Below are 15,162 nucleotides of genomic sequence, written 5' to 3' on the forward strand. Positions count from 1 at the left end.
GCTAGGTTCTTCGTACATATGAGTTGAAAATAAGTTGTGCGTCGTTGCATTGACATCATTGGTCCATAAGTGTGTAAAAGAACTCGAGTCAGTTTAGTAATATAGCCGTGACGTGAGCATCCGTGAATGTTTGACATCAGAGAGAAGCGAAAATAATTGTGTATTTTAAAATTTTATTCATATTTAGTATAGGTTTAATGCAAAGTGATCTAATAGAAACAGTGAATTACTGCTTATACTCAGTGACTGTGATTCGTGCCATGTGAAATGAAAATCACCACCAAATCCATCAACCCTTTCTCCTCGGTATGCATATATGTACACATACATTGCCTAGTTATTGCGTGACTGAAACGCTAACTGGTGTTACTAATCACATCTAATATCATTTTAATTATCTTTCAAATAATTGACTATCGCTAAATTCAATTCTATTCATACAGTTCCGTTGGCATTACAGTCTTATTCTTTTCTAGATTGGTAATGTCACAACCAACTCTAGTATACATACAAGCCATGCCAAGCGAGAGTCCGATTTTGCACTGAATAGACAGAGACGTACAAATGTTGCGTACTCTTTCTATCAAGTACAAAATCAGAAACTCGCTGTTTCACTGTTTCTCGTTCAGTATAACCAAGTAATGCAGTCGGCTGTGGTAATGTTGCATGTTATACGAAAATGCATTGGATAATAGGTTTATTCTATACCTAGTCTGTGTTTCGACTAACCTACTTGTAAGTACGACGCGTCATATGAATCGCAATGTAATAACAATGTTTTGTCAAAAGTTTCAAATAAATTATCGATTCAATGAATAAATTATGATTTATTGAACAAATATCATTGAATTTTCATAATAAATTATTATATATATATATATATATAATCTATACACAAGTGTCAACGATATAAAAATAGTATTCTGTCAAATGAACAAACTATTCTTTATGAAATCCATATCATTACATTTCCACAACGAATTTATTATAAACTTTACCGTTGTGAAACTGTTAACAAAAAAATTTGTACTGGCTAATAAATTATTTAAATCCTTAAATGATAGAATATTACTGTTCTTATTTTATAAACACTTGTCGTATTGCACAAGGGCTACGAAAGTAACACAATTAAAAAAATACAATTTTCAAGTTACAACCAAGAAACAATAAGATATAGACATCTCTGCTGATCGTAAAATTGTATGAATTGAAGTTCGAAATTAGTCTGCCAGATGGCATTTATGTCATTTTTAATATTTAAGCACAGACGAGGTATACGAGTAGACCTATCGCCTAATGTATTTTTTCGGCCCGATTCTCTGGGATTCTAGAGCCCCATTACGAAGCGACCATGCGTTATACATGCAGGGTGTTCGGCCACCCCTGGGAAAAATTTTAATGGGGGATTTTAGAGGCCAAAATAAGACGAAAATCAAGAATACCAATTTGTTGATGAAGGCTTTATTAAACAGTTATTAACGTTTAAAGTTCCGACAGTACTGAATTTTTTTCTCGAAAATGCGCAAGATTTCGAGGGTATGTCTATTCACCAAAAATGATTGTAGTTCACCCCTACAGCCAAAAATATTTTTTTTAGAACGATTTGAAATTTTTTTTTTTCGTCGAAAAATTTAGGCACCTACCCCTGTCGATTTTTCTTAAAAATTCCTTTTTCATTTTTAGTAATTTTGTTTGACACCGGTCAATTTTGTGATAATAATATAAATAAGTAAAGTGGGCTTACTACTTGTTGAGCATTAGTTACCATTACCAAGGAAGCAGCACCAGAGGTCCAGCTGTAACATAAGAAACGATTCGTAATTTAGCAAAAGCGTTAGACAGTTCCATAACGTTGAATTGGTATCAAACGACAAAATAGAAGTGGAGAGAGCAATTTTAAATAGTTCTTACCAGTGGTCATCACGGTCCGGCACTGGTCAGTAGTGGTCAGTAGTCGGATCTGCACTGGTCAGCACTGGTCAGTAGTGGTCAGTCCTGGTCACTCCTGGTCACTCCTGGCCCCCCCAGTGGTCAGCGGTCCACGAATGGCCTGACTTTGGCCCGCGAAACCCGATTCTCTTGGATGCTCCAGGGGTACTGAAGAATTTGTCCAGCGGTAGTCTTCGAGTGGGGAAGTCGAAGAGTGGGGGGACAGTGTCAACGTGAAGAGTGGAGAACCGCTTGGTCTAGAGAACAACACTATTTCGATTGGTCCCATCTCTTGACCATTTCTGGATCTTCACTGGACCGCTGACCTTAATGTCAATCTCACTGTTGACCACCAGTGACCATAAGCTAGTCATTCTTGATCATCGACCCATTAAAACTATTACGAAGATTAAAGCCTTCTTACGAGGATCCCCTTACAATTTGATGCATGATCTTTTTAACATTTTGTTCCACTTTGGAAGAGTGTATCTCATGTTGTAAGACACTCGTGGTACAGCGATAGCGTTCATCCCACTAGCGATAAGTCTATTCTTTACCTCGTTTATGTGTAATAGGTATACATGGGTTGGAAAATAAAAATGCCTGGCTAGTTGAGATTCAAAACCAGTTCGTTATTTTAAACGATAGATGGCGCTTATTTGTCGATCTCAAACCCTCTGATGCTAAAACGCCCAAGTTTGTCGTGGAATAGTTCGTTACCTTCAACGGTAGATGGCGAAGGGATTGAAATTCATTTGTAAATCTGTTGGTAATGTTGCGAGTGACACGAAAATGGTAATAAAGCTATTTTGGTTCCTACTTCTGTGCCCTTTCAGAGACTTAGCACATCATTCTGAGCTACCTATTTTTATCTTATGCCTCCTAGAATTGTTGAGTTTTTTTTAATAACGTCTTTAATCTGTCTGTTTTTCGTTTGAAAAGACATTGTTGTATTTAATGAGTTTTTCTCCGCATCTCTTTGAAATTTCAGATAAGCCGGGTCTCGATCGTCGTTGCTCGACATATTATACCTATCTTACTTCCTCCCGTTATAACCATTTTCTTTCTTTGTCAGATAATGTTCGAGTCCGCTTCTGTGTATAAAAAATATGCTATCTTGCACGCGATAATTTCGCTGCTGGGCCCTGAATTAAATGAAATTCGACCACGAATGATTGTATTATAGTATTAATTAACCATCCATAAATCGTTTATGACTTAACTTAAGTGGGTTGAGACATAGTTACCTAAATTTTGAAAGAATCCAAACTTTGTCCACAGGCATTTCCCATTTATGAGCGACGTGGGTGGCGAAACAAAACGCCGTCAATATGTCGTACAACATCAGTAACCATTTAATTTCTAATCGAACTATTGGTTGTACAATGTCCTCGAGGGAAGTCAGTTCTTTCAGCAAGGGCCAGATACTGGGCCTTCACAAGGCTGGCATAGCCTGTGCTAGAATAGCTCAAATAGTTGAATGTTCAGAGAGGACAGTATGGAGATACATAAAACGTTATCGAGAAAAGGGTGAAGATGGATTATGTGACCAGCGCCGCGGTAACAGTGGACGAAAGCGTGTAACTACTATCGCGGATGATTGTGCCATTATCAATGAAATGGATCAAAATCCTTTCCAGCCTGCATCCCACGTAGCTGCAAATCTTGGTTTGGCAGTAAGCGAGCGAACTGTGCGGCGTCGTTTGCGAGAGGCTGGTTTGCACTGTCATCGATCAGCGCGTAAAATTCCATCAGCATCGAGGAAATTGTTTACGGTGACTATACATAATTCTATTGGATACAAGGTAAACAGATATATTATTAAAAATAAAGGTAATTATATGTATATGTAGATGAGGATCCACCTATGTTCAACCTGAAATGTATCATGGTTCTGCCCCAATTTGAAGCTACCCGCACACCCCTAATTCTAAGTAACTTCTTTCCGTGCATGTTACTGTTCCTCGACTTTAGTTTCTAAGATATTTGCGAAAAAAACAAAATTTCTACTATTACAATGAATTCTAGGTATACATACGCGTTACTCACTGGACTCAAATCGATTGATCTGACTTGGATCTCGTGTCACGTACCATGAGCGTGCACGTATAGACGTAATTAATATAGTAGTAACGATGTTTTTTTGCAAATATCTCGAAAACTAAGACCGAATGACGATTACTTGTATAGGAAAAAGTTGTTCAACGTATCGTCTTTTATAACAAAAGTAACAAATTATTAAAATCGACGAGATTTTCTCTTTTTTAAATAATTACTAAATACTTACTTAACAAGATAGCAAGTTTTTTTCTAATTTTTGTCGTATGTATAAGTGCCCAAATATGTCGAGCAATCTTACGTATTCGTTAACAACATCTAACTTTTCAATACTGTCAAAGTAATGTTGTTTTTCGTCTTTAAGTTGTGCGAATTTTTTCTATTCGGATTGTTATAAAATTATCTTCGTGATTTCATGAACTACTGACATTAACAAGTCACGGTCGGCACGGTGTCATTTATTCTTAGTATATCTGATTCGTTTCACTGTTTCTCGCTTCTTTCTCAATGTATAGCAAGGCCAAAAGACAGCTGTAAAGATTAAACCTGCGATTATTCGGAAATTTTTTAGGTATTCAAATATGTATTACGAATAAACTTCGAGTATATGAATATCATTATTCGAATATTATTATGTGCAAAATAAAAGAAAAGAAAAACGCTAAACAAAACCACGTAATTTATGAAAGAAACTGATTGGTCCGTTGTGTCTCTAACCACGCGCTCCTCTTACACAGTACGTACGATATCATTAGTGAAATTTTACAAGTTACAAGTTAAAAGTTGAAAGTATTAATAATTTCTCTTATACAATACCAATAGGAATTCTAATGATAAAAGTAAATTTCATAAGTTATAAGTCAACTGTTCATAATTTGTCGTTTCTGTATACAGCTTAACCTATCGCAAACTGTTACTATTTCACCACGTTGGAAACAAACTTAGTAACAGTAGATATAAATAAAAACTATTATTAGAAGTAAGTTTAATTTAAAATCTTATTTTGAAATAAAATGTTCTCTGAATCTAAAAAATAAATAATATAAACTTCGTTAAATATTATTTTTATATATTTGTACATATTGTTCATGCTTGTATTCTAACACTGTCTTATGCACCATAAACGTGCACAGTTGACTTGTATAATCATGGAGTGTAGTTAAAATAATCTCATTTATGATTTAAATTATTGGTCTTGTTAAATTGGTCGATAAATTTGAATTTATCATCCAACAAATGCTTGTAAAATGTGGTTTTGTTTACATAAATTTTTCTTTCCACTATGTGAAGTATATTTGAAAATCATTTTAAATGACAAATATTATAAAAATAATAGTTTTCTACTCCTACTTTCAAAAATTATAAAATATTAATAGTTTCTTTCGTAACTATTAATAGATTTGAAAATTTACTCTAGAGAATCCAAAACATCTTGAAAATTTATATATTCGGAATGAAACCAATGGGACTGCTTGTTTATGTCATTAATAATTATTTTATTTGTTCGTTGATTTTCTGTTTCTCGGAAATGTTACATGCAATCGTTACATATCATTTGTACATTTGATTATTTGTAACATTACAGGGTACTCAACATTGTTTACAAATGCCCGATATTACTGAAGTTTCGAGTAGCAAAGTCTTTGGAGGATGGCAAAAAGTTTATTCTCACTATAGGTAAATTTACCGATATGGATGAAAAATTTATGATTATTAAAATAATTGTTTTTTGATCTAGTTCTGAACTACAATGTAAAATGAATTTTGGAATTTTTCTTCCTGCGCAAATTGAAGAAGAATCTGTACCAGTTATCTACTGGCTATCTGGTTTGATGTGTACAGAAGCTAATTTTATTCAAAAAGCAGGAGCACAAAAATATGCCTCAGAGCATGGACTAATTTTAGTTGCACCCGATACAAGTCCTCGTAATGTTAATATACCTGGGGAAGATGATAGCTGGGACTTTGGATCTGGTGCTGGTTTTTACGTTGACGCGACGAACGAACCATGGAAAAAGAATTATAGGATGTACAGTTACATTACTAAGGAACTACCAACTTTGATTAATGACAAATTTCCAGTCTTACCACATAAGCAGTCCATAATGGGCCACAGGTAAAACAGAGAAAAATAATTTGCATAGAATTCTTTAATTTATGCCAAGAAATAAACAAGCCACTTTGTCGAAAGCATGGGTGGACATGGAGCTCTGATATGTGCTTTAAAAAATCCTGGTTTATACAAAACAGTTTCTGTTTTTGCACCTATATGTAATCCAATTTTGTGCCCATGGGGCAAGAAAGCTTTTGCTGGTTATTTTGGTGGACCGGAGACTAATGCTGTATGGAAAGATTGGGATGCTACAGAACTGGCTAAAAAGTATAATGGGCCCCCGTTGGAAATTTTAATCGATCAGGTATTATATTACAACAACCGTTTAAAGTAGATTCTGGTAAAAATATATTTGATCATTTTAGGGAAAGGAAGACATGTTTTTAAAAGATGGGCAATTATTGCCAGAAAATTTCGTAACAGCTGTGAAAGATGCTAAGTTATCATTGACTCTTAGATTTCAAGAGGGTTATGATCACAGTTATTTTTTTATAACAACGTTCATTGAAGATCATATTAAACATCATGTCAAATATCTTAGAACCTAGTTCAGCAGACACTATTTTATTTAAAACATATTTTATATAAAAAAAGATGTCTTATATTGAAAGTGGAATCAACAAAAAGAAAAACAAGAATTAATTATGTAAATAAATTATCACTGTAAAGGTTGCAGGCTTACTCCTTAAAAATTTTTGAATTCTTCATAATATTTGTAAAAAAGGTAAGTAATGATTGTGAAAAATTAATGAATATTTGGAATATTAATTTGTGAACTTCATAAAAAGTATAGTCTTATTTATTAAACCGACATTCGCCCTCTTTTTCGAATCCCCGAAACTGTCCGAATCGTCGAAGCTCACATATACGTGACTGTCCATTAGTGTGCATAAGTGGAGGGGCAGAGATGCCAGAAAGGCACCGAAGGTGCTCTCTCACACTATGTCAGATCACGCGTACGTGAGCTCGTGGAGTTTCGGAAACCCGACAAAGGCAAAATGACGCATGCCCTCTTTCTCGATTCTCCGAAGTTGCCCGAAGTAATTTCGGACCGCCTCGTGAGAGTCGAGAGAGGAAGGCTCACACTTCCCTTCTCGCTCTTAACAACTGAAATCCGACCTCCGGTCTACGGCATACGATTTGGAATCTCGAGCCGAGATTCTCGATTGCCCAGGCATTTTTACTTTTCGACCTATGTAGGCGCACATAAGCAAAGTACCCATAATGGAAAAAAATTTTGTAAAATTTATTTTACGGAAATACACGTTTTAAGACCCCCTGATCATATTTTAATTATTGAAAAAAAAGAAATTTTTTTTTATTATTCCTATGTATGAGCGTAAATATGTATATTATTAATACGATTGAGTATAAATGGCTGGATGAATTTAAATGGAACTTTACATTTAAGTTTTATGTTCTCATTTCAAAGTCCGATTAGTCTTTCACTATAATCAGCCCATGGATAATAATGATTATATCTCTTGTTTCATAGTTGTTCCGATACATAGGCGTAATTTATAAAAGATCTTTTAAATGTTTCATATAAATCTTGGGCAGAATTCAATTTTACGTAAAAAAAATTAAATAAACTTTTTCTTTATCTTCTCTAGAAAAGAAAAACTTAAATGAAATCTTATACATTATATGCTTAAATCGCATTGAAAACGAATACCACAAATGTTTTAGAATAATGTGCAAAATGGTTTTACTCGCAAAGGGTTAATTGAGAAATAAATGCTTGGTAATTAAAAACAGCAGTAAGCAGCTTAACCGGCTGGGATTTTCGCTAAAACAAATTGAAAACTTGGTTCTAACAAGGGAAAGTTCCGACAGACCTCGGAGGATCGACAAAGACAAAATGACATATGCCCTCTTTCTCGATTCACCGAAGCTGCCCAAAGTAAGCTCGGACCGTCTCGTGGGAGTCCAGAGAGAAAGGCTCACACTTCCCTTCTCGCTCTTGAACAACTAATATCTGACCTCCCGTCAACAGGTCTCCACTGGCCTCTGCTGACCGCTGCTGACCACTCCTGGAATTTCTGACAACGTATAACGATTACGACTGGCTACTGTTAGTCTCTCCCAGCCTCTGTTGACCGCTGCTGACCACTCCTAGCCACTCCTGTTACTTCTGACAACGTATAACGATTACTACTGACGTCTGCCAGCCTCCGCTGGCCTCTGCTGACCACTCCTGTTACTTCTGATAACGTATAACGATTACAACTTGCTACTGTCTGCCCTTGCTGGGCTCTGCTTGCCACTGCTAGCCTCTGCTGACCACAGTTGACCACCCCTGATGCTTCCGACAACGTATAACGATTACTACGTGTTACTGCTTGCCCCTGCTGGACTCTACTTGCCTCTGCATGCCTCTGCTGGCCTCCGTTCACCTCTGCTGACCGCTGCTGACCACTGCTGACCACCGCTTATATTTCTGGCAACGTACAACGGTTACTACTGGCTACTGCCAGTCTCTGCTGACCTCTGCCAGCATCTCCCGACCTAAGATGGCCTCTGCCAACATCTCCCGACATCAGCTGACCATCGCTGACCACTGCTGACCGTTGCTGACAACTTGTGACACGATGTAGTATAATATAATATGTTTATATGTATTAAAGTTTTGTATAATGTAAATCTATGACAATAAATGATATAATTTCAAAGAATTCTATGTATTCTCATCATTTTTTACCCCTCTTGCCCTCTCCAAATTTCCCGCCGTCAGGAATTTCTGCGAATTCCTGGAAATGACGTCATTTCTAAGAATTCCTGAAAATTCTCGTTTTCCTGAAACTTACCGACGTCCCTGAAACATCTCGGATTCCCTGAAATTTCCAAGAAGTTTCAGGCAGCGGCAAAAATTCCGGCCTGAATTTTTCGGCAAAAATTTTAAAAAGCCGTTACGTAATATTACGTAATATTACGTAACATTACGTAATAGCTCTTGAAAATTTTTCGCGGCCGGAATTTTTCGGCAAAAATTACGTAATATTACGTAACATTATGTAACATTATGTAATATTACGTAATATTACGTAATAGCTCTTGAAAATTTCTCCGGCCGGAATTTTTCGGCAAAAATTATGTAATGTTACGTAATATTACGTAATATTACGTAACGGCTTTTTAAAATTTTTGCCGAAAAATTCAGGCCGGAATTTTTGCCGCCGCCTGAAACTTCTTGGAAATTTCAGGGATTCCGAGAAGTTTCAGGGACGTCGGTAAGTTTCAGGGACCCGAGAATTTTCAGGAATTCTTAGAAATGACGTCATTTCCAGGAATTCGCAGAAATTCCTGGCGGCGGGAAATTTGAAATCTTTCCGGGAAACTTGGAAAATTTTAAAAGATTCGGAGTCTCTTATAACTAAGAGAATGATTTCGATAAGAAAAGAAGGCTAAAAATGATGAGAACACATAGAATTCTTTGAAATTATATCATTTATTGCCATAGATTTACATTATACAACACTTTAATACATATAAACATATTATATTATATTACATCGCGTCACAATCTGTCAGCAACGGTTAGCGATGGTCAGCGATGGTCATCGATGGCCAGCGATGGTCAGCTGACGTCGGGAGATGTTGGCAGAGGTCAGCAGAGGGTGGCAATAGCCAGTAGTAATCGTTGTACGTTGCCAGAAATATAAGCGGTGGTCAGCAAAGACAAGCAGAGATCACCAGGGGCGAATAGTAGCAAGTAGTAAGCGTTATATGTTGTCAGAAGCATCAGAGGTGGTCAGCAGCGGTCAGCAGAGACGAGCAGAAGCATGCAGTGGGAAGCAGAGATCAGCAGGGGCGAACAGTAGCATGCAGTAATTGTTATACGATCTTGGAAGCATCAGGGGTGGTCAGCAGTATTGAGCAGAGGGCAGCAAAGGCATGCACAGGCAAGCAGAAACCTGTAAAGTCAAGCAGAGACTTGTAGGGGCAAGCAGTAGTAAGTATTAATCGTTATAGATTATCAGAAATACCTGCAGTGGTCAGTAGCGTTCGGCAGAGGCCAGGAAAGTTCAACAGAGACAAGCACACGCTGACAGAGATCAGCAAAGACCAACGGAGGTTAGCAGAAGTCAGTAATAATCGTTATAGGTTGTCAGAAATATAAGCGATGGTCAGCAGAGTCCAGCAGAGGCAAGCAGTAATCGGGAGCAGTCAGTAACAGTCGCTGTATGGTGTAAAAAGTTGTCGGGAGTTCTGTAATTTTGTTAGCATTGGTCATCAGAGGTCATCAGATGCAAATAGAAACCAGGAGTAATTTGCAGAGTTCAGTAATGAACTCTAGGAAAAGCAAGTAAAAATACCTGGGCAGTCGAGATTCCGAATCGTATGCCGTAGACGGGAGGTCGGATTTCAGTTGTTAAGAGCGAGAAGGCAAATGTGAGCCTTTCTCTCTCTCCTCCCACGAGGCGGTCCGAAATTACTTCGGGCAGCTTTGGAATAATCGAGAAAGAGGGCATGTGTCGGTTTGCCTTTGTCGACTTTCCGAAACTCTACGAGCTCACGTACGCGTGATCTGGTATGCGTGAGTAGGACACCGGGTGCTGAATCTGGCATCTCTGATGTCGATTTCGATGCATTCAATTATGCCAGATCTGGCCAAAGATGCCAGTCAGATTGAGCACCGGGTGCACTACTCACGTTGGTGAGTAAAGGCAAACTGACACATGCTCTCTTACTCGATACTCCGATGCTACCCGAAGTAATTTCGAACCGCCTCGTGGGAGTCGCGAGAGAGCCGCCCAATTTGTCGTGGAATAGTTCGTTATTTTCAACGATAGACGGCGCTTATTTTTCGACCAAACAACCCTCTGGTGCTAAAACGGCCAAGTTTGTCGTGGAATAGTTCGTTATTTTCAACGATAGATGGCGCTTATTTTTCGACTAAACAACCCTCTGGTGCTAAAACGACCAAGTTTGTCGTGGAATAGTTCGTTACTGGTACGATTTAATATAGTGTCGTGTGTTGAATCGAATAACCTTACAAAGTGTTGCGAATGCAAGTTTTAAGTAGAAAACAATGGCACAAAGTAAACAAGAACTTGCACGAAAGGTTAGTAGAGTGTACAATTAATTGTATAAAACAATTCTTTCGTTAATGGTCTGGGTTTCGTCAAAATTGAGATATGTTTCGTCGAATAGAGATACAGAAGAGAAGACGAAGAAGGAGAAAGTGTTTTGGAAACAGACGACAGTTATATCCCTTATGTACCAGTTAAGGAACGCAAAAAGCAACAATTAGCTAAGCTTGGTAAGCTTGGACAGTCCAAGGACGAAGCTGCTGTTGGAATCGTCGGGAAAAGTAGTAGCGAGAATGAAAGAGACGACGCAGACGACGATGATGGACAAGTATGGGGAAGAAAATCGAATATTTCCTTATTAGATCAACACACTGAATTGAAGAAGCTGGCAGAAGGTGAGTCGGTTGAAGAACTTGAGCAAAAGTGCAAGTTAATTAATTAGTAAAATATTTTAGCTAAGAAAGAAAGTGCTATGGAGAAACAATTGAAAGAAGAAGAAAAGATTCTAGAGAGCGTAGCGGAAAACAAAGCTTTAATGGGCGTGGCAGAATTAGCGAAAGGTATTCAGTACGAAGATCCGATAAAAACCAGCTGGCGACCTCCGAGAACGGTTCTTGCACTAGGAAAAGCTAGGCACGAAAGAGTTAGAAGGAAGCTTAGAATTTTGGTGGAAGGAGACGACGTTCCGCCGCCTTTAAAAAGTTTTAAAGAAATGAAATTTCACAGAGGGATCTTGAGCGGTTTAGAACAAAAAGGTATTGTCAAACCAACACCGATTCAAGTTCAAGGAATACCTACGGTGTTAGTAGATATTTAACGTACCATTAATTCTTTCTCGGTAGAATAAGATGTTTATTTTTACTCTTTGGATATATTATAGGTTGTCCGGTCGTGATATGATCGGTATTGCCTTCACCGGTAGTGGAAAGACATTGGTATTCGTGTTACCTATCATAATGTTCTGCTTGGAGCAAGAAGTGGCTATGCCGTTTGTAAGAAACGAAGGACCGTATGGTATAAATATTTACAATATATCTATAGTATATGTATACAGAGAGTGAAGAAAGTAAAAAAATTGGCTTAATTTTGTTGCAGGTTTAATCATTTGTCCCTCGCGAGAATTAGCAAAACAAACATACGATATAATTCGTCATTATACCAACAGTCTACGGCAAGCGAGCTGTCCAGAAATTCGTAGCTGTTTAGCCATTGGCGGTGTGCCTGTATCAGAGTCTTTAGAAGTGATCAACAAGTTGGTGGATCGTTTGGCACTGCGATCGTTTTTTACCGCATTGTATTACATCTACTTTTTGTTGTTGTTACAGAGGTGTGCATATCATGGTAGCTACTCCTGGACGATTAATGGATATGTTAGACAAAAAGATGGTAAAACTTAGCGTATGTCGTTACCTTTGCATGGACGAAGCAGATCGCATGATCGATATGGGGTTTGAAGAGGATGTGCGAACGATTTTCTCGTTTTTTAGGGTAAAGATATTTTACCGCGATGGTTTTACTACTATTTTATGGATCCGTGTACGTTAAAGGTAAATAAATACCGTTTACAGGGTCAGAGACAAACGTTGCTATTTTCTGCGACCATGCCAAAAAAGATACAAAATTTTGCTCGATCCGCTTTAGTGAAACCAGTAACGATAAACGTTGGTCGCGCGGGTGCTGCATCGATGAACGTAATACAGGAAGTGGAATACGTTAAGCAAGAGGCAAAGATCGTGTATCTGTTGGAATGTTTACAAAAGACTCCACCACCGGTACTTATATTTGCTGAGAAGAAACAGGACGTAGATGCTATTCACGAGTATTTATTGCTGAAAGGTGTCGAGGCAGTGGCGATACACGGTGGAAAAGGTAATATTTACCGGGCTGGTCGGAAAGAGAATGTCTCGTTCAATACTTGTACAAATTGCCTTTTGTATTATTATGTTTGACAGATCAGGAAGAGAGGTCGCGTTCTGTGGAAGCGTTTCGCGAAGGTCGGAAGGACGTGTTGGTTGCAACGGACGTTGCATCCAAGGGTCTTGATTTTGCCGATGTGCAACACGTTATAAATTACGATATGCCCGACGACGTGGAGAATTATGGTACTTTATTATACTTTTACAAGTATATCGAATAGATTAATTAATTAATTAAATAATACGTCGTTGTTGTCGTCGTCGTACAGTGCATAGAATCGGAAGAACTGGTAGATCCGGCCGGACTGGGATAGCGACTACGTTCATTAATAAAGCAAACGATGAATCGGTGTTGCTCGATCTAAAACACTTGCTCATGGAAGCGAAACAAAAGGTTCCACCGTTTTTGTTGGAGCTTTGCTCGGAAAACGAAAAGTATCTAAACTTGGGAGGTAAAATGCTTGGTGTTAAATCGTTTCATGAATTTATTTCCCATTTATTTCAAATCAGAGAAGAAATAGTATTTTCGTTAACGTTTCAGACGAACGTGGATGCAGCTATTGCGGTGGTCTTGGTCACAGAATCACAGAATGTCCTAAACTGGAAGCTATTCAAAACAAACAAGCATCGAATATCGGGCGTCGTGATTATTTGGCCAGTAACGCGGCCGACTATTAAAACAGACATTTTGAAAATATTTTTGATTTTTTAAAAGGAATATTAATTTAACAATAGGGAAAAATGTGTAAATAGTATCGTAAAATATGTATCGATAGTTGACAAGTTAATAAAATGTAAAGCGAGACGATCTGCTTTCTATGCGTTCCATACGTTTTTATCCTTTGATTGATTATTTAATCTACCGTTCCCTTGTTTCGAATCTCTATACGCGATCCTTTTATGTTTTCGCTGTCGATATACGTATGCATAAGTTTCTGGTAGCTAGTTGTAATAAAACAAAGAGGTAGAAACTGTTTAGTAAATTACGTACTCGGTTAAATTAAAGTTAAACGATTTCGAATGATTCGAGAGAAGGATGGGCCGGCTGACGAAGAGAGGAAGAGGATTCAGGAGCGGAAAGCCATCGAGATGGAAAATTGTCGACAAACGTTGTTTGGAAGGAGCGAGAAGAAGCAACGTTTACGTCAAATGCATATCGATCGCAGAGAAGCAACGGAAGCGATAAAAGTTGAACAGGATAAAAAAGCCTTTGACCTAAAAGTTAGTCAGGGTGAACGTGCACGGCGATTAGCCGAGGAATTGTCGGTTCGTAAACGTAAGCGCCTTTGTAACTTTGTTTTACTTAATGTTATTTTCATGTAGTCGTTTGCGCACGATTCCACAGATTTCGAATTGGGAGAATTTATCGAAAAGAGGAAAGCAAAGTACGCGAGTTTAGTAAATCGGTCCGTGGAGAAGGTGGAAGCCGGATTAATCGAGGAGAGAAAACGAGACCAGAACGCGTTAAATTTAAACCTGTTTAACGTATGGCCTTACATCGATAATTTCGACGCGAAACAAGAACAAGAGAAGAAACTGAATTACAGAAGAGAATTGGAAAACCAGCTGATCGATAATCGGCGCATGCAGCGCGAGAAGGAGGAAGAGAAGCACCGGGAGCGCAAAGTATCGGAGGATGTTGGAGAAAGGTTGCGCAAAGAGGACCTAGAAGCAGAGAAATCGAACAAGGACACTGCTCTCCTGTTGCAAGCCGAAAGAGAGGCCTTTCTGAAGGCTAGGCAAATCTGGAAGGAGAAACGAAAGGAAGTTCTCGGACAGGAGTACGATCAGATTTCACGGATGATTGCCAAAAAGGAGGTTCTGCGAAAGGAACAAGCCGAGCTAAAGGTTCAAAGGAGGAATTCATTTATTGGAATCGAACGTCGCATCGCGGCATTTATTTTCTCTTTTAGATTGATACGCGCGCAAAGAAGGACGCCACGATAGAAACGATTACGAATAAGATTAAGAACGAAGAATACAAGAAACTGGAACGCGAAGAAATTACTCGTGAGTTGTATCTGGCAGAGAAAGAAGACGAATTGGCAAACGAGGCAGTAAAGCTAGCGTTTAAGAAAAAGCAAATTGCGACACAACTGTTGCAAGATATGGT

At 38.2% G+C, this 15,162-nt stretch overlaps 2 protein-coding genes and 1 long non-coding RNA gene across 12 annotated transcripts; all 3 read left to right on the plus strand.

Moving 5' to 3' along the window:
- The first annotated feature begins 8 nt into the window (after nucleotides 1–8).
- On the plus strand, nucleotides 9–6,887 carry LOC143346602 (S-formylglutathione hydrolase-like). 10 transcript variants are annotated; one of them, XM_076774845.1, is made up of 6 exons: nucleotides 9–112; nucleotides 193–306; nucleotides 5,573–5,664; nucleotides 5,726–6,103; nucleotides 6,179–6,404; nucleotides 6,466–6,887. In XM_076774845.1, the coding sequence occupies exons 2-6, from the start codon at nucleotides 268–270 to the stop codon at nucleotides 6,646–6,648; spliced, it is 918 nt and encodes a 305-aa protein (XP_076630960.1). In that variant the 5' UTR covers nucleotides 9–112; nucleotides 193–267; the 3' UTR covers nucleotides 6,649–6,887. The 10 variants fall into 10 exon arrangements, with proteins under 10 accessions (XP_076630960.1, XP_076630952.1, XP_076630954.1 ...); XM_076774837.1 differs by lacking the exon at nucleotides 9–112 and adding an exon at nucleotides 3,211–3,734 and having other exon boundaries at nucleotides 171–306; XM_076774839.1 differs by lacking the exon at nucleotides 9–112 and adding an exon at nucleotides 3,211–3,704 and having other exon boundaries at nucleotides 171–306.
- LOC143346612 (uncharacterized) lies at nucleotides 327–3,025 on the plus strand. Its single transcript, XR_013080451.1, has 2 exons — nucleotides 327–735; nucleotides 2,766–3,025. It is a non-coding gene; the product is annotated as an uncharacterized LOC143346612 (long non-coding RNA).
- Nucleotides 6,888–11,017: 4,130 nt separating the features above from the next.
- Nucleotides 11,018–13,854, plus strand: Abs (ATP-dependent RNA helicase abstrakt). Its single transcript, XM_076775256.1, has 10 exons — nucleotides 11,018–11,165; nucleotides 11,255–11,528; nucleotides 11,589–11,934; nucleotides 12,014–12,147; nucleotides 12,229–12,385; nucleotides 12,459–12,621; nucleotides 12,702–13,002; nucleotides 13,086–13,235; nucleotides 13,319–13,501; nucleotides 13,591–13,854. The coding sequence occupies exons 1-10, from the start codon at nucleotides 11,133–11,135 to the stop codon at nucleotides 13,725–13,727; spliced, it is 1,878 nt and encodes a 625-aa protein (XP_076631371.1). The 5' UTR covers nucleotides 11,018–11,132; the 3' UTR covers nucleotides 13,728–13,854.
- Nucleotides 13,855–15,162: the final 1,308 nt, after the last annotated feature.

Source organism: Colletes latitarsis, chromosome 10 (genome assembly GCF_051014445.1).
Source record: "Colletes latitarsis isolate SP2378_abdomen chromosome 10, iyColLati1, whole genome shotgun sequence".
Taxonomy (NCBI): Eukaryota; Metazoa; Arthropoda; class Insecta; order Hymenoptera; family Colletidae; genus Colletes; species Colletes latitarsis.